At 41.5% G+C, this 20194-nt stretch overlaps 1 protein-coding gene across 8 annotated transcripts in view; it reads left to right on the top strand.

Moving 5' to 3' along the window:
- LOC126334718 (transmembrane protein 94) overlaps positions 1-20194 on the top strand; it is a 461078-nt gene that overhangs the window by 239100 nt on the left and 201784 nt on the right. For all 8 annotated transcript variants that reach the window (XM_049997238.1, XM_049997237.1, XM_049997233.1 and 5 more), the window contains one exon: positions 4914-5038. In XM_049997238.1, coding sequence (XP_049853195.1) covers positions 4914-5038 — 125 coding nt within the window. The remainder of the gene's footprint in view (positions 1-4913; positions 5039-20194) is intronic.

The raw sequence follows: 20194 nt of genomic DNA, 5'->3' as shown, positions 1-20194 counted from the left end.
CATCATCATCATCATCATTTTTATGGTATTGGATACTTACATTGACCACCTGAACAAAATTATGTTTAGAGTTTCAGAGGCTATTGTGTTGAAGGTTACAAATACATCTAGCTGACAGGAAACTGTTGTGAGGATAACGTATCAGTGCCAGAGCACAGTAGTTTGAGTTTGTTGTTTTAATGCTTTCCTTGGAGGTGACTTGGAGACATTATCATCGACTATGGAAGACTGATTCTTCAGACTGACAAAGCCACTCCTCCAAGTTGACATAAGAATGATTATTCTGTGTAATTATCTACAGTTGATGACATCCTAATCCTATGATCAGCAAGACCAGTTTGTACTTTCAGTTTAACTGTAACCTCTGGCCAAGTACAAAAAGGTAACCACCCTCACAATAGAAATCTGTATGCCAGCAGTGATCACTACCATCATAAATGTACAAGGTGCATCAGGGTCACTAGTTACCTCTAAAAGCCACAACTCATAACTAAGATTATGTGCATAAGGACAACTGAATCAGTTCATGAAGGTCAGCTCAGTGCTATCCATGAAAAATGCAAGTGCCCTACCATTACCTTTACCATCTACCCACTGAAGGAACATTTATCCACCCACCAGTAGGTCCTTTCTTGATCAAGGAACAAAGTTGGCAAGTGTTGGCCATTCTACATCAATTTTTGATTGTGTTCGAATCCAGAGTGGAGACAAGCTACACCAGACTACCCTATGTGAAACATCACAACACTGGGGATCGCCCCACTCTTGCCAGTTGGCACTCACTCACAGTGTTTTCAATTGAACAACAGATAACGAGAAGAAAGTGGAGAATACTCTGTGAAACACCATCATTCAACCATCAGAAAATCCTTAGCCCTCTCCTGTGTTAATTATGAAGAAGAGAGATGGTGCAAGGCATTTTGGCGTTGATTACCATCGGCTAAACAGATCTGTCAAAAAGGATGTGTATCCATTGCCAAGAATTGGTGACACCTTAGACTTTCTGATGCAAACAAAAGAAAGCTGTTGGAAGAGCATCTGTGCCACTTAACTGAGCTTGATTATGTGATGGCATAGGTCTTCACCTAAACTTGAGAAAAATCCTCTCCATTGATCAGGATGACTGGCAAAATGGGTACAGTGTTTTAAGGAAAACAAAAATTGAGGCTTTGCAGAATCCGTTGGGAGAACATCAACACTTCCCAGTCAACACTCCATTAACAAACATTGCAGCCAAACAAAGGGAACAACCACTGTTACCGAAGGCCGTAAAGAAAGAAGAGCCTGTCAAAGAAGAATTCTGATTCATGAATAATTGGAGTGAAAGGAATGGAAAGGAAATGGGATGCAAAAAAAAAAAAAAAAAAAAAAAAAAAAAAAAAAAAAAAAAAAAAAAGAGGAAGGAAATAATGACTTCCATCCACACAGAACATTGTGGAATGCAGTGGTGATAGTTGAAAATTTGTGCTGGACTGGAACTCCAACCTGGATACTCTGTTTCTCACACTCCCCACCAGTTAACCCCCTACTTGCAGATTTCCAGTTCCTGTAGGAGTTCAGACATTGGTTATGCATTCGCATTGAAACTTTCTCACCAAACAACTGTTGCGCCCATCGAATTATAGATATGCATGGTGTCTCTTCTGTTGCATTTGTATTTTACACTCTCAGCAACCTCTGGATCTTTCCAATTATTTAGGTCCTATCTCCTTAATTTCCTATCTTTTTGCTGTTTATTCCATTTTAATCTACAGTTCAAAACCAATAAATTATGGTCAGAGTACACATCTGGCCCTGGAAATGTCTTACAGTTTAAAATCTTGTTCCAAAATCTCACTCTTACCTTTATACAGTCAAACTGAAACCTACCAATGTGTCCTGATTTTTTCCACTGATATGACCTTCTTTCATGATTCTTAAACTAAGTGCTAGTGGTGATTAAATCATACTCGCTCATTCCTTTCCTCCAATCCATATTCTTCTACTCTTCTCCTAATTTTCCTTCTCGTCCTTTTCCTACAATCGAATTCTAGTCTCACACAACGATTAAATTTTCTTCTCCCTGAACTATCTGAATAATTTCAGTTATTTAATCACATATTATTTCAATCTCTTTATCATCGGCAGAGCTAGTTGGTATGTAAACTTGTATTACTGTGGTGGGTGTTAGCTTCATGTTTTACCTTGGCTGTAAAATGTGTTCGGTATCCAGTCGCTTAACTGCATTCCTTATTCATTATTAGACCTATTCTCTTCCATTTCCCCTACTTCATTTTGTGTTTATAATCCTGTACTCACGTGACCACAAGTCCTGTTCATCCTGCCATTGAACATCAATAACTTCTACTATACCTGACTTCAACCTTTCCCTTTTTAAATTTTGTAACCTACCCATCCTATTAAGGGATCTAACATTACACATGCTGACCCATAGAATGCCAGTTTTGTTTTTCCTGATGAAATTCTTCTGTGTAATCCCCACCCCAAGATGCAAATGGGGAGGGGGGATTTTTACCTCTGGAACATTTTACCCAAGAGTGTGCCATCATCATTTAACCATACAGTAGAGCTGCATGCCCTCCGGAAAAGTAATGGCTATAGTTTCCCCTTGCTTTCAGCCATTTAATGTATTCACAGTATCAGCACAGCAAGGCCACATTGACTGATGTTACAAGGCCAGATCAGTCAGAGACCCACATTGTTGCCCATGCAACTACTGAAAAGGCTGCTGCCCCTCTACACAAACCACATGATTCTCTATCCTTCCTACAAGTACTCCTCCATTGTGGTAGCACCTGTAGTATGGCTGTCTGTATTGTCGAGGCATATAAGCCACGTGGCATTGGCAAGGTCCATGACTTGTGTGGGCAGGGGCTAATAACTTATTTTAAAATTAAACACATTTGAACAACTTTCTTTTTACCTATTTTTGATTATTAGTTATGAAATTATGACAATATTCCCACTTTTAATGTTTTTTATTAGATCACTATCTTGTCAGTTTTTCTATTCAGCACTGATTTTACAGTTGATTTCACAATAACTCTCCCATGAGCTAGATACTTGAAAGTTTCTACATAGCTCAGTACTAGATGATAATGCAGTAGTAATTCACTCACATCTTTGGTGTGTGGTGGAGATACTTCGTTGTTCTGTCTCTCTGTATTGCAATATTAACTAGTTTTCTTGTCTGATGTGTAGCAGAGAATACTTTGTGTACCACTGCAATTTTCCTCTTTCCACGTTCCAGTCACAAATGATTCACAGTAAGAATCATTGCTGGTAACTCTCCCTAGGAGCTCAAATGTCTCTAATTTTTGCCTTCACAGTCCTTTCAAGAGGTAGAAGGAAGAAGTACATTGGTTGACTCTGGGAAAGAGAAATATACCAGAAATTTACTGTGTGTGTCTGTTGTAATCTCATCAAAATGTTAGAAATAGATTGAAAAATTTGTCTCATACAAGAAAAAAAAATCAGAAAATAATTATCTTGTGAATATAACACTTTCTAAAACAGACTAAAAAGTATGAATATAATAGAAAGAAACATTCCACATGGGAAAAAAAGATGCTGTGACTTACCAAACGGGAAAGCACTGGTAGATAGACACAATAAAAAATAAAAAACACACAGCTTTTGCAACCCACAGTTGCTTCATCAGGAAAGAGGGAAGGAGAGGGAAAGACGAAAGGATGTGGGTTTTAAGGGAGAGGGTGAGTCATTCCAATCTCGGGAGTGGAAAGACTTACCTTAGGGGGAAAAAGCGACAGGTATACACTCGAACACACACAAATATCCATCCACACATATACAGACACAAGCAGACATACGTAAGGCAAGGAGTTTTGGCAGAGATGTCAGTCGAGGCGGAAGTATAGAGGCAAAGATGTTGTTGAGTGACAAGTGATGTACGAGGGGCGGCAACTTGAAATTAGCGGAGGTTGAGGCCAGGTGTGTAACGGGAAGAGAGGATATGGGAACTTGCCCTTCAGTATATCTTCTCTTCCCTTAAAACGCACATCCTTTCGTCTTTCCCTCTTCTACCCTCTTTCCTGATGAAGCAACCATGGGTTGCGAAAGCTTGATATTTGTGTGTGTGTGTGTTTTTATTTTTTATTGTGTCTCTCTTATCAGTGCTTTCCCGTTTGGTAAGTCACAGCATCTTTTTTTTTAATATACTAAAAAGTGTGAAATGTTATCACCTAGCCCCATATAGATTCATAACACCATACAGATAATCCTGAAACCTGTGCTTGTGATATTTTTTTGTAGTTGTGACAATACTTGTAAAGTTTAAAATGAAAAATGTGGGCTGCATGCAATAGACAGTAGAAAGAGGTGTAGAGAGTAGCTGTCTTTGAATAAAATCTCACAACAGTTCATACCATTTCTGTACAATGTAACTGGTAGTGACTTATGTGAGCTATTCATGCAACACGTATCTATTGCATGCACCCCATGTTTTTAGTTTTAAATTTTACAAAATTTTCAGTACTATGTGTGCAGGGCTAGTGATCTGTATGGGGCTGGGAGAAATTATTTTATACTTTTTATCTCATTTTAAATACATATTATATCAAAAAGTTTTTATTTGATTAATTATTTATTTCTTTTTCTGTTGTGTTTAGGAATTATTGAAACATAAAACTGATGTTTATGAAATATAAAAGTTTATTAAGTCTGGTACAATTGAATGAAAAAAGTGGAAGAAAAAAAATTTAGTCTTCCATTGTGGGTAATTCTAAGCAATGTAGTATTTGCATTTTTCTATCTATCTAGTGTAATCAACTCTTTAAAAAAGAAGCCACTGAGATGTTTCACTACATGATATTACTATTATTTAATTTGTCATTGCCTTTTATCCTCTTCATAATTATAAATCAGTGTTATTGGCATTATCATTCTCCCTACAGATTCGCTGTTGGGTAATGAAGGCCACGAGGATGATGTTGATGATGTTGAGGGTTGTTTTGAGCTGCAGTGCAACCAAGTATTTATTGGAATGGTAACAATGCAGTATCAAGCTCAGATTGATATGGTATGTAAAATATATGCTGCTTTGCGTTTTCATTGTAAGACAAATATTGGCTGTGCATAGAGTATCATTAAAAATAAAAAATTCTGGCCATTGGATTGCCTTCAGAAATTTGTAGTAATTTCACAAAATGAAAAATTTATTTCCAATCTAACAATAAAACCAATGAGCAGCAAAGACAGATTCCTGAATGGAAATGGAGGAAGAAAGATCCTACAAAAATGTGTCCGGAAATGGGCTGTGTGTGTGTTCAATGATGACAGATTGTCCCAGAGCACAGTAAAGAGCTGCATCACATACACATAACAACAAGTGTTCAAAGTGGCCTCCATGTGGCTGTAGGTAATAGCGATAGTAGTGGTTGTCATACGGGATACACATACTCATACTTGGGCTTACACCAGTTTGCTGGGTTCATATTAATATCCTGTAGAAACTGATTCTCCAGATCTGGTGTATGCATAGTCCACTGGCTCCCTGGACATTCATCTGTCTGAAAGGTTCTATAATATTCCCAGACTACCTTCTCTACCCAGTGGTTCCTACCCCTGTAACCGACCCCGCTCCAAAACCTGCCCCATGCATCCCCCCACAACCACCTACTCCAGCCCCGCTGCTGGTAAAACATACACAATTCAAGGCAGGGCCACATGTGAAACTACACATGTCATTTATCAGCTGACATGCCTGCACTGCACAGCCTTTTACATTGCCATGACAACAACTAAACTGGCTGAGCGCATGAACGGACACAGACGAACTGTCCGCCTAGGAGATGTCCAATACCCAGTAGCGGAGCATGCCCTCCAGCATAATTCTAGGGACCTAGGAACCTGCTACACCGTATGTGCCATTTGGCTTCTCCCACCCAACACCAGTCCCTCTGAACTGCGGAGATGGGAACTTGCACTCTAGCACATCCTTTCATCCCGCCATCCCCCTGGACTGAACCTACATTAAACAACCTCACTCCCATTTACTTTTCAGTCTTCTCCTCTTTCCCTTTCCTCTTTAGCCATTCATGCATCTTTTCATCCTACATGTATATACTATACACCTCTTTACTTCTGTATGCATCCTCTTTGGTTTGAAGCTGGCACAGTACCTACAGTAGAATATCTTTGGCTTCCCTCTGACAACCATGCCTCCATCCTTGCTACCCTCCCTGTTGCTTCATAACCTGGGTTGTGAGTAAGTAAATACACTTTCCCTTCTTTCCTTTCTTTCCCCTCTCTCCTCCCTGATGAAGGAACATTTATTCCGAAAGCTAGGAACTTAAATTTTCGGTTGTTTTTTGTGTTTCTATCGGCTGTACTGAGCTGAGATAAGTACTGGCCAGCCCCTCTATCTCTTTGTTAGTAATTGTTTCACATCTTTATATGAGATTTTCCATTAATTAGTTAGGTTCTATAATTAGACAAACATCCAAAAAGGGCTAGAAATGTTGTGTGATGTGGTTGGTGTGTGTGAGTGTACTTGTTTTGATATAGCTGCATCTCGACCATTTCATTTGCTTGGTATATAAAAACACCATCTCGGCTTGTTCTCAATACAAATACCAGACCATTCTGCTGCTTACAGTATGCTGTGTCAATCACTCAATCTGCAACACACAGGGAACAAATGGCACGTGGTCAGAGAAATTGTCATTCGTCAGCGCCATCTACCACAATAACGATGCAATTTTGGACACTTATTCATAGGACCTTTTTCCCTCCATTTCCAGTCAAGGATTTGTCCCTGCAGTTTGTTGGTCTTATTAATGTTCATGATGTATGTCACTTAGCCATTAACTGACAAATCTACAAGTTTTAACTGAATATCAGAACATTATCAGAGCTGATTTGTACTGGTGTGTTGGAGTATTTGAGTTCAATTTTGCATGTCATTTCTGTGAATGTTCATCAATGTTACATCATCCTTGAAGCTATTGTTGTGGAATTTTGTCCTGACACTTGATTTAAAGAAACTTCATCACTAATTTGGCAAATCATCTGGTAATTTATTTCCAGGAAGCAAAGAATAGTGTTAGATTACTGAGACACTTGAAATGGCCTGTCGTTGGTGATGGCAGGAATTCATTGAAGGGCCAAGCCCCAGGTTCAGTGTCACTTGTGGTTGTCAACATCTAGATTTATTTTGTGAAAACATTTCAAATCTTCTGTCACAGTGGAAATAAGCGAAAAGCCAGCTAACAATTACTAATAATCACAGAGTACCAGAACGGCTTAAAATTTGCTTTGAAATTTATCCATTAAAAAAAGTTACAGCAAGGGCAACATCAATAATCACAGAGTGCCAGAAGGCTTAGAATTTACTTTAAAACTCCCTCTCAAAAAAAATTTACGACTAGAGCAAAATCAATAATCATCATGTGCCAGAAGGCTTTGAAATTGTCTTGAAATTTTTAAGTATCACAAGAAGGTCAAGATCAGTACAGAGCCCCAGAAGGCTTAGAAATATTCTCTTTAAAAAAATAAAATTAGTTTAAAATACCCTTTAACAGAAAGAGAAGAAGATATTTTACAATTATTTCTAAACAATATATCTATCTGAGGTGAACTAAACTTGCAGTAGTGTTTAACTTGGTGAAATTTAGTAACTGTCTGATGGCTTGAAAACTTTCTGTTTGCACAATTTTGAGGCTTGATTCTTGGAGGGGAAGGCAGGCAAGGGAAAATTTAACAAAGAATGGAACATTAAGAAGATCCCGGGGACAGAATATTGCATTAAGCGTAAGAACTTAAGTGACTGATGACCCACAACGGCAACTCAGCACAGAATAGCAGACCCAATGAGGTCCTAGTACCAGCTTCCGCCCAGAACCATGCCTGCTTCCTCTCCCGTCATCAAGTCAGCTGGCTGGTGAGGCACACTGGAACATTTTGTTGGCCAGTTGGACAACCAGAAGCTGGGTCAACATACAGTATTGCTAACTAGCCCAGCCTGCAGAACTAACAAACTGATATTAGTATTAGATCCACTTAGACAGTAACCAAGTAACACACAAGAATAATTCACCACTTCAACCTTCTGCAAACTTGTTTCTGTGTTATTGTGTTTTAAATGACAAACACTTAGATAAGATTAAAACACTTTAGCCCAAGAAATAATCAAAGACAACTGCAATAAAACTATTATTTGTCCCCAGAACTCTGAATTGTCCCCAGAACTCTGAAACACACACACACACACACACACATTTAAATGAGAGGGAAATATTTAAGCACAAGATTAAGCCAAGGTAATTACAACACGTTGCCTCCACAAATCCAATACTCAGACAGCATTAAGATTGACAATTCATTCAAAAATTTCACAAGATACAAATACTGCACCTTACCAAAATAGGGCATTCATCCATGGTTCACTGTGTCCAGTATATGACAGCCATTTCCCTGTGTGGCCAGGGCTAATGGACATCCCACTGGATGGCCAAATTGCCCTGTTTATCCCATAGGACTGCTGTTAGTTGGACCCCTTCACAGATCCACCAAACACCAATACCACAAATAACTCAAACAATACTGAAACCAGTCACTGTGCATTGACAGGGATGAATTGAAAGTTATCAGGAATACATAGAACCCAGAAGCAACCAAAAGACTCAATACACGTCGTGTGCTGAGACGACAGACCAACTAACCCACAGTTGTCCTCAGTGAAAAGGTTGCGAGTGAATTGCCAACTGAAACTTGTTACCAAGAGGTCACTTCGACAGACAGCAACACAGCAGGCGGTAAGTGGCAACACACTTTCAATAGAAAACCAATAGCCATCAGCCTCTCATGGACTGCATCAGATAGGAGCCCAACTTCCTCCCAGTGTTGTCGAAACGAGGCTTGTGTGCCATGAAAATTTTGTCCCCTGGCCACAGCACAGAGGCAGCACCACCAGATGACCAGAGGAGAAAGCAAACGGAAGAAATTGCCCAGAAGAGAGATCGATACGAGCCGACACAGCTCAACTTCCCCACTGAAACAATAAACCCTCCCCCCTCCTCCAAGCCTATTCCTGACAGGGGAGTCGGAGAACAGAGGGTCTCTACTTGGCTTGTTTAATATGTTTGATGCGTATTCAAGTGGTCCTATTGCTGGCTAGATTATGGACTGAAAGATTAACAGGACATAGCACTCAGAAGACCTGATAACATCCTAGAAAATGTGGCACAAGGTTCCTAGAAATATCAGCATCACTACCACCCCCAGAGCTGAAATTATGAACAAAAATTCGATCCCCAACTTTCACTTGAGCAGGTTGCCTCCCCTGATTGTAATGCTTGGAGAGCCAATTGGATATTGTGGCAAAAGGTCGTTAATGTTCCACATATTGGAGACGGGAGAATTGAGCAGGTAAGCAAACATTATTGTAGCAGGAGTGGCCTTCATAGCCCCATGTTGAGCAGAATTAAAGGCAAGGTCGATCCATGGGAGCGAGGAATCCCACTTAATACAGGTCTTATTATGATAGATGAGGAGAGCAGCCTAAAGGTTCCTATTTACTCACTCAGCAAATGAGATGTGGGGATAGTAGGGCGTTGTAGTAATATGTCTTAATGGCTTTTCGAAAACAAAAGCCCTAAATTCTTTTGAAACAAAGGCTGGAGTATTGTCGCTGACTAAAGTCTTGGGTGGACCAAATATAGACAACACATTAGGAAGATAGTAAATAGTAATTGCGGCTGTAATCCACCTACAGGGAATAAGCCAGTCGAATCGGGAAAAGCTATCCACGACAAACTCACATAATCTGTAAATAACTTGTCCAGTGGGTGTTGTTCTCTCTCCAATTGGAGGACCCCCTTGAGTGAGTTGTGATTAGGCTTTCCCATTTTTTACACATTTTTCGTAGCTAACACTCCGCCTCCAGTCATTGGACATCCTTACTCAACGACGGCCAAGTTACATGTTGTTTCATCCATCTTAATGATGGTCTTGTGAAACCCTGAATCTGCCCCCCAACAAGGAGCCATGAAAATAGCAAAAAATGGATGGAAAAAATTCCACAGGCAAACAAACTCTTAGACCAGCTAGTCTCCCAACCTCATTACACAGAATTCCCGTAATCACCAGGTATGCCGGCACTTGCTTCCCAGCAAGCAGACGCTTCCTAATAGTTCTCAGCTTAAAGCCAAGGCTAGCAAAGAGCTCCAGCACCTCGGTTAAGATGGCACCAGTCAATTCCTCAAATGCTTTGTCACAATTGGTTATTTCCTCCCGAAACATCGGCTAAGTACAGTGGCCACCTAGTTGTCAGCCCCTCTTATGTGCCACACCCAAAAGCAGAACATGGATATGCGCACCGCTTACCTACCAATTTTGCCAGTTTTCCTGGGATGGCCGAGAACCCAGCTTAACACCTGATTGTCAGTTTCAAGATCCTCTATGGTCTATGTAGAATTTAAATTTTTCGAGTGTGAAGAGTATGGCCAAAGCCATACACATGTAAATGGAGCATTTTAATTCAGCTGGTGTCAAGGTCCTAGAAGTGCAGGCAACATGGTGCCTCTCCCCAAAATGTTTTTGCAGTATAGTAGTGGCAACACCAGCGTTGAAGGCATCTGTCTGGATGATAAAGGCCTTTTGAAAGTCTGGGATGTCCAAGACTAGAGGGTTACTCTAGGCAGTTTTAATGGCTCAAAGGCAGACTGCTGACACTCTTCCCAGATGTAGGCCTCCCCGTTTTTATGTAAACTATCAAAGGGATGGCAAGCTGGGCAACATTGGGAACAAATTTACAGCTATCCCTTTTTATTCCTTGGGGGGGAGGGGGGGCAGGAACCATCGTAAGGCAGAGGTACGCTCTTGGTCAATCCTGATCCTGAGGGGAGAGAGAGAGAGAGAGAGAGAGAGAGAGAGAGAGAGAGAGAGAGAGAGAGAGAGAGAGAGACTCTGGGGAGATGTTATGCAATGGGCCTAAGGATTTGAGGATAGACTGGAGATCCTGCTGGATTTCTGAAATGGAGTCTCTGTAGCAGGATTTGTAGGTGGATGAATCTGATGGCTGGTGGAGTCCTCCTGCTAGGTAATCTTTACTGTTCTAAACAACGGTGATGGATCCTTTGTCAGTAGGTTGGATTAAAAGGTCGGGATCAGTTTGTAGGTGGTAGATTGTGGTTCTTTCTGCAGATGTAAGATTAGGTTGAATGCTGAGGGATTTCTGGAAAGTTAACAGGAGGTGATTTGGGGGAGGATCATGGTTGGACAGAGGAGTGAACTGAGTCAGCCATGATTCAAGATTGGTCTTCATGTGAGTCTAACTGGTAGAGTTGGTGGCAGAAAAGTGTTTTACACTGTTGGGACTGGGAGATGGAGAGAAGATTTTGAACAACTCCTGCATGATTGAATTTGGGAGTGAGGGAAAAGGTGAGGGCTTTGTAAAGGACTGATATTTCTGTGAGGTTAAAACTTTAGAAGGAAAGATTCGTGACTGTGTTCAGGTGTGTTTGGGTCTGGATACTGTATGCTGCTGTGAGTTTATTTTTTGAGGGTGGGATAAATGTAGTATATCTGCAAGGCAGGGTTTGTCACCTATGAAAGAATGTGGTGAAAGTTTGAAGGTTATTGTAGAGGTGGTGGATAGCAGTAGTGATGAGCAGTCCATCTCGAAATATACTAAGGGTCTCACTGAGCCCTTCACAGACTGTAATTTCCCTCCCAACCTTGCACAAAAACAGGTCAACGGTGCATTGTCTCTCCAGTCACTCCCCACCTCCCAAGATCCCATCATCCGACCAAAGAGTAGGATTCCTCTTGTGATTCAGTTCCACTCAGGACTGGAGCAATTGAATCGTATTCTCCACCAGGAGTTTGGCTTTTGCTCCTGATGCCCCTTTATGACTAATGTCCTACGGACTGTTGTTCCCACCCCTCCTACCATGCTATTCCACCACCCACTGAACCTACTCAATATCCTCATCCTTCCCTACACAATATCCTCGTCCAACCCTACACAACTCCTGCTCCCAACCACTTACCTCATGGCTCATATCCCTGTAATAGACCCAGATGCAATATCTGTTACACACATCCTTCCACAACCATCTAATGCAATACGGTAACAAGCGTCACCTACCCCATCAGGGGCAGAATGGCCTATGAAACCAGTTATGTGATCTGCAAGCTAAGCTAAAACCACCACACTGCATTCTACATGGGCATGAAAAACCAACAAGCTGAACCAACTAGTTGCTGAGAATGCTGCACAACACAACTTTAACTGCTTCACTGTGTGTGTCATCTGGATCATTCCTACCAACACCAGCTTTTCTGAATTGTGTGGTTGGGAACTATCCCTACAAAATATCCTATGTAACTGCTTCACTGTGTGTGTCATCTGGATCATTCCTACCAACACCAGCTTTTCTGAATAGTGCGGTTGGGAACTATCCCTGCAAAATAACCTATGTTCTCATATTCCTCCTGCCCTCAGCCTTTGTTAGTCATTGTGCTACACCCACATATCCACTTCCCTTTTCCTACTCAAGCACTGTAGAGCCCCCTATTCCACAAACACGTCGACAGTCTTTTTACTTCTTTCTTTCCCTGCCTGCCCCCCCCCCCCCCCCCCTCCCTGCCCTCCTTCCTCCACTACCGTCTAACCTACCGGCTGCGTCTAGCTGCTCTAGTCTCTCTGCACTTGCTTTTTCCCTGTACACTCCCACAAGCAGGACTTTACTGTCCCCCACTCCACCCCACTGTCACTCACCCTCCCCTCTCCCCAAGCCTCCTTTTTACCCCCACCATCCAGATTGCTTCTCCCATCCTGTGCTGCTGCTCTTAGCCTGGTCTTGGCAGCAAGAGACCTAGGTCACACATGTGTGTGTCTAACTTGGCTGAAAGTTGTTTTGGCTGAAAGCTTACTTGTTTGACAATCTTTCTGTCATGTCTATGTGCGACTCAAAATCTCTGCTTTATGGTGAGTAGCAATCCACCCTTTTCATAATATTATCATTATTCCATCCTAAATTTTCCATTGTCGATTTTTCCTAATTGCTTTTCTTCCATCCTGCAAATCAGTGCTGTTTTCACTTGTTACTGTTTTCTAACACTTAACAATACTCAGTATCCATCCTTCCTTCTCTTCTTTCTTGTATTTCAGTTGTTACTTTCCAGTGTGTGCTGCATGCGCTGCTTATGAGCCACGTCAGTTGTCTCGTCCATGTACAAGTCTTGTAGCCTGCACTGATTGTTGGTGCAGCATCTCTTTCCCCCATTATTCCTACAGATATCATTAATCCTAGACCTTCAGACTGATCACTCTTCCTGCCTCAGTCTCACGTGTATTTTCCATACCTGTACATAATCTTACCATCCCCTCCTCACCTCCCCCCCCCCCACTCTTTCTCCTCTCTTATTACAGTTTGTACATACTAACTTTACCTAAACAAGTCACATCTGCTGTCCCCCTTCTTCACACTTATCTGCCCACAGACCTGCAACCCACATTCCAATCTTTTTATTTATTTTTTCTTTGATCTTGTTATGTTTCCATATTGATTTTAGTTGGTTTTTTCCTTTCACTATCTGCCTGTCTCTCAGGTTTCATCTTGTTTCCCCATACTTCACTCATTTTGTCCTTTTTGTGACTTTTCCCATATATTTTGGTGTATTTTTGCAAATTTTTTCATGCGTATTTCTACGTTATGCATGTATTTTTGTGGGTTTTTATTCTATGCCATGGATCCTTGCTCCTTCCCTCTGTGGCAGAACAGAAAAGTTTCCTTATCCCCATCCAAAACCCAGTCCCACATATCTGTTCCTGTGCTGTTGTTTGGCTCTTGGAATCCCCACCCTTCCCCATCCAATTATCCATTTCTGCCTGCAACCCCTCCTTCCACAATGACCTCCCTCTGTTCAGATTCCACCTGACCTTAACCCTCAAATAGTCCTGTGAAATCATGTCAATCAGGTCCAAACGTCCATGCAGTACCCTGTTCATAAAATTTTCCTGCTGTGCAATCCCAAATTCGTGGATCCCATATCACACATTGAAACTCTTGTCCTCCAGGGACTAGAACAGCATGCGCAACACCACCTCAAAAAACTCTTCAACTTGTTCACCTCCTTATCCCACTTCTACAATTACCTCCAAACCTCCTTGGCATCCCCTCATAGCTAACAAACCCTGTCTCGCAAACATATTACATTTACCCCACCCTCAAAACTCCCTCCACCAACATGTAGAATCCAGACCCTAAACAGACCCAAAATTCAGTCACGAACCTTTCCTCCAAAAGCTTTAGCCCCACAGAAGTATCAGTTCTTTTCTAAGGCCTTGTCTTTTGCTCCACTTCCCAGATCAAGTCCTCAGGACTTGTTAAAGACCTTCTCTCCTTTTTCCGCTTCCTGCAATGGAAACACTTTTTCATCATCAACCTTACCAATCAGACTCAACCAAAGACCAATATTGAAGCCTGCCTGGCTCAGTTCACTCCTCTGTCCAACCATGATCGACCTCCACTGCCCTCAAATCACCCCATTAACTTTCCTCAACATGGCTAACTAACCTTACATCTGCAGAAAGAACCACAATCTACCACCTAAAAACTAATCCCAACTTTATAATTGTATATGCTGATCCTCCCCCCTCCTCTCCCACCTGCTGTCTAACCTACCAACTCCACATGCCTGCCCTACCCTCTCTCCACCTCATCCCTGTGTGCTCCCACGAGCAGTCCTTTACTGTTCCTCAGTCCTACCCTGCTACCCCTCCCACTCCCCACACCAGCCTCCTCCTTGCCCCACCACTGTCCTATCATGTGCTGCTGCTCACTGCCTGGCCTCAGCAGCCTAAGATTGCTGTCGCGTATGTGTGAGTTGCATTTGTCGACTATCTCTCATCATGCACTGAAGTGAGGAATGTCCTTCTCGCTATCCTTCCAACACCTCCAATAGAGGTATTCCACTGACTACCAAACCTACCCAATATCCTTGTCCATTCTGACACAAACCCTGCTCATAACCCTGTGCCTCACGGCTCATATCCCTGTAATAGATCTAGATGCGAGATCTATTCCATATATCTTCCCTCAACCACCTACTCCAGTCCAGTCACAAGCACCACCTATCCCATCAGAGGCAGGGATACTTGTGAAACCAGTCATGTGATCTTCAAGGTAAGCTGCAGCCTTCGTGCTATGTCCTGTGTGAGCATGACGACCAGAAGCTGTCTGTCTGTGCGTTTTTCTCAAGTGTTCCGTCTGTTGTTGTTGTGGTCTTCAGTCCTCAGACTGGTTTGATGCAGCTCTCCATGCTACTCTATCCTGTGCAAGCTTCTTCATCTCCCAGTACTTACTGCAACCTACATTCTTCTCGATCTGCTTAGTGTATTCATCTCTTGGTCTCCCTCTACGATTTTTACCCTCCACGCTGCCCTCCAATGCTAAATTTGTGATCCCTTGATGCCTCCAAACATGTCCTACCAACCGGTCCCTTCTTTTTGTCAAGTTGTGCCACAAACTCATCTTCTCCCCAATTCTATTCAATACCTTCTCATTAGTTATGTGATCTACCCATCTAATCTTCAGCATTCTTCTGTAGCACCACATTTCGAAAGCTTCTATTCTCTTCTTGTCCAAACTAGTTATCGTCCATGTTTCACTTCCATACATGGCTACACTCCATACAAATACTTTCAGAAACGACTTCCTGACATTTAAATCTATACTCGATGTTAACAAATTTCTCTTCTTCAGAAACGCTTTCCTAACCATTGCCAGTCTACATTTTATATCCTCTCTACTTTGACCAGCATTGGTTATTTTACTCCCTAAATAGCAAAACTCCTTTACTAAAAGTGTCTCATTTCCTAATCTAATTCCCTCAGCATCACCCGATTTAATTTGACTACATTCCATTATCCTCGTTTTGCTTTTGTTGATGTTCATCTTATATCCTCCTTTCAAGACACTGTCCATTCCGTTCAATTGCTCTTCCAAGTCTTTTGCTGTCTCTGACAGAATTACAATGTCATCGGCGAACCTCAAAGTTTTTATTTCTTCTCCATGAATTTTAATACCTACTCCAAATGTTTCTTTTGTTTCCTTTACTGCTAGCTCAATATACAGATTGAATGACATCGGGGAGATGCTACAACCCTGTCTCACTCCCTTCCCAACCACTGCTTCCCTTTCATGCCCCTCGACTCTTATAACTGCCATCTGGTTTCGGTACAAATTGTAAATAGCCTTATGCTCCCTGTATTTTACCCCTGCCACCTTTAGAATTTGAAAGAGAGAATTCCAGTTAACATTGTCAAAAGCTTTCTCTAAGTCTACAAATGCTAGAAACGTAGGTTTGCCTTTCCTTAATCTTTCTTCTAAGATAAGTTGTAAGGTTAGTATTGCCTCATGTGTTCCAACATTTCTGCAGAATCCAAATTGATCTTCCCCAAAGTCCACTTCTACCAGTTTTTCCATTCGTCTGTAAAGAATTCGCATTAGTATTTTGCAGCTGTGACTTATTAAACTTATAGTTCTGTAATTTTCACATCTGTCAACACCTGCTTTCTTTGGTATTGGAATTATTATATTCTTCTTGAAGTCTGAGGGTAGTTCGCCTGTCTGATACATCTTGCTCGCCAGATGGTAGAGTTTTGTCATGACTGGCTCTCCCAAGGCCGTCAGTAGTTCTAATGGAATGTTGTCTACTCCCGGGGCCTTGTTTTGACTCAGGTCTCTCAGTGCTCTGTCAAACTCTTCCCGCAGTATCGTATCTCCCATTTCATCTTCATCTGCATCCTCTTCCATTTCCAGTACATCGCCCTTGTATAAACCTTCTATATACTCCTTCCACCTTTCCACCTTCCCTTCTTTGCTTAGAACTGTGTTTCCATCTGAGCTCTTGATATTCATACAAGTGGCTCTCTTTTCTCCAAAGGTCTCTTTAATTTTCCTGTAGGCAGTATCTATCTTACCCCTAGTGAGATGAGCCTTTCCTGTCGATCTCATTTTTGAGACGTTTGTATTCCTTTTTGCCTGCTTCATTTACTGCATTTTTATATTTTCTCCTTTCATCAATTAAATTCAATATTTCTTCTGTTACCCACGGATTTCTATTAGCCCTTGTCTTTTTACCTACTTGATCCTCTGCTGCCTTCACTACTTCATTCCTCATAGCTACCCATTCTTCTTCTACTGTATTTCTTTCCTCCATTCCTGTCAATTGTTCCCTTATGCTCTCCCTGAAACTCTCTACAACCTCTGGTTTAGTCAGTTTATCCAGGTCCCATCTCCTTAAATTAGCACCTTTTTGTAGTTTCTTCAGTTTTAATCTACAGTTCACAATCAATAGATTGTGGTCAGAGTCCACATCTGCCCCTGGGAATGTCTTACAATTTAAAACCTGGTTTCTAAATCTCTTTCTTACCATTATATATAGTCTATCAGATACCTTCTAGTATCCCCAGGATTCTTCCGTGTATACAACCTTCTTTCATGATTCTTAAACCAAGTGTTAGCTATGATTAAGTTATGCTCTGTGCAAAATTCTACCAGGCGGCTTCCTCTTCCATTTCTTCCCCCCAATCCATATTCACCTACTATGTTTCCTTCTCTCCCTCTTTCGTACTACTGAATTCCATTCACCCATGACTATTAAATTTTCGTCTCCCTTCACTACCTGAATAATTTCTTTTATCTCATCATACATTTCCTCAATTTCTTCATCATCTGCAGAGCTAGTTGGTATATAAACTTGTACTACTGTAGTAGGCGTGGGCTTTGTGTCTATCTTGGCCACAATAATGCGTTCACTATGCTGTTTGTAGTAGCGTACCCGCACTCCTATTTTTTTATTCATTATTAAACCTACTCCTGCATTACCCCTATTTGATTTTGTATTTATAACCCTGTGTTCACCTGACCAAAAGTCTTGTTCCTCCTGCCACCGAACTTCACTAATTCCCACAAGATCTAACTTTAACCTATCCATTTCCCTTTTTAAATTTTCTAACCTATTTGCCCGATTAAGGGATCTGACATTCCACGCTCCGATCCGTAGAATGCCAGTTTTCTTTCTCCTGATAACGACATTCTCTTCAGTAGTCCCCGCCCGGAGATCCGAATGTGGGACTATTTTACCTCCGGAATATTTTACCCAAGAGGACGACATCATAATTTAATCATACAGTAAAGCTGCATGCCCTCGGGAAAAATTATGGCCGTAGTTTCCCCTTGCTTTCAGCCGTTCGCAGTACCAGCACAGCAAGGCCGTTTTGGTTAATGTTACAAGGCCAGATCAGTCAATCATCCAGACTGTTGTCCCTGCAACTACTGAAAAGGCTGCTGCCCCTCTTCTGGGTGACCAAAAAAATTATTGGCTATTTGTAGTCCATTAGCCACATTGTCCCATCTGAGTACATAGTGCCGCCACTGCTGCTCAACTTGGGTGAGTGATTGTCTCAGGTGGATAGGCTGAGCGAAGAAAGAAGCTGGGAACTGGGATAGAGGATTGGGGAAGTGTTGGCGACAGATAGGAGGAAGACACAGTGTCTTGGTTCTCTCTTAGTAGTTTTTCGTCAAGTTTCAGGTTCAATGACCATTTTTATAAAAGGCAGCTAACATGGGAATAATTTAATTATTTTTCTTCGTATGACTTAAAATGCAGTCCAGTTAGTTTTGCTGTATATGAATATGTATTTTTCTTTCATTGCTGTTACATACTAGACTAGCATTCAGGAGGACAACAGTTGAAATCCCCATCTGGTCATTCAGGTTTAGGTTTTCCACGATTTCCCTAAATCAATCCAGCCAGGAGGGTTCCTTCGAAAAGGGCACAACCAATTTACTTCCTCATCCTTTAGTAATTGGAGCTTGTACTCCCTCTTTAATGACCAAACTGTCAACAGAAATTTAAACTCTCAATCTTTCTTCCTTCGTTCTTTGGGTGTAACAATAAGCAGTCTTTGTGGTAATAGTAGCCAGTTTACCATTCACCGTAGATGAACTTCCATCAGCCGCATATCCTTCACATAGTGGTGAGGGAAAGGGGGGGGGTCAGAATCTGACATTAAAATTATTATAAAAGCAAAATTAAAAATATTAAAAAATATAGTGCTTTAAAAACACCTTCGTACTGAGCTACAATGTGTAGCTAAATTTAGTGTCACCTATGTTTGTACCAGCAGTAGGAGTGTTAACATTATTGACAGCAGTTTTGTGGCAGTATGGCAGCAGGATAGGAAAGTGAACTTGTGAACTCCTTCTGATTTTGCGAATGGAGAGTTGTACGCAGGGTACAATGACATGGAGGAGTAGACAGACAGGTTGAGGGTGGGTGCAGGCAGGGAGAAGAACAGATGAAGAGGAAAACTTTAGAGAAGAGGGTGTGAGTGAAGTTAGGATTAAGGGGCAGTTATGGGGAGGTATGTATGGGGCAGGATTTGTGGGGTAAGGCCTAACAATCTATAGCCCTGAAGAAGCATTCATCTCAAAGCTAACAACATTCTCAGTCTTTTTATATGCCTTTTGACAACTCAGCAGCTCCACTATTCAGCGAATTATTACCTTTATTCTGTAAATTATTTATAGTAAGATTAACATAAACAAAAGAATTTTTGAAAATATAATATAATTGGATTTATGAAAAGTCTAGAGAATAGAGGGAAACATTCCTCGTGGGAAAAATATATCTAAAAACAAAGATGATGTAACTTACCAATCAAAAGCATTGGTATGTTGATAGAGACACAAACACACACACAAAATTCAAACTTTCGCAACCCACAGTAGCTTCAGCAGGAAAGAGGGAAGTAGAGGGAAAGACGAAAGGATGTGGGTTTTAAGGGAGAGGGTAAGGAGTCATTCCAATCCCGGAAGCGGAAAGACTCACCTTAGGAGGAAAGAGGGACAGGCAGATATCCATCTGCACATATACAGACCCAAGCAGACATATGTAAAGGCAAAGAGTTTGAGCAGAGATGTCAGTTGAGGTGGAAGTACAGAGGCTAAGATGTTGTTGAATGACAGGTGAGGTATGAGCGGCAGCAAATTGAAATTAGCGGAGACTGAGGCCTGGTGGGTAACGGGAGGAGAGGATATATTGAAGGGCAAGTTCCCATCTCTGGAGTCTGATAGGTTGGTGTTTGGTGGAAAGTATCCAGATAACCCGGACGGTGTAACACTGCCAAGATGTGCTGGCCATGAACCAAGGCATGTTT

This window comes from Schistocerca gregaria, chromosome 2 (assembly GCF_023897955.1).
Source record: "Schistocerca gregaria isolate iqSchGreg1 chromosome 2, iqSchGreg1.2, whole genome shotgun sequence".
NCBI lineage: Eukaryota > Metazoa > Arthropoda > Insecta > Orthoptera > Acrididae > Schistocerca > Schistocerca gregaria.
The sequence above is the reverse complement of the archived record's forward strand: the minus strand, read 5'-3'. Positions and strand labels throughout refer to the sequence as shown.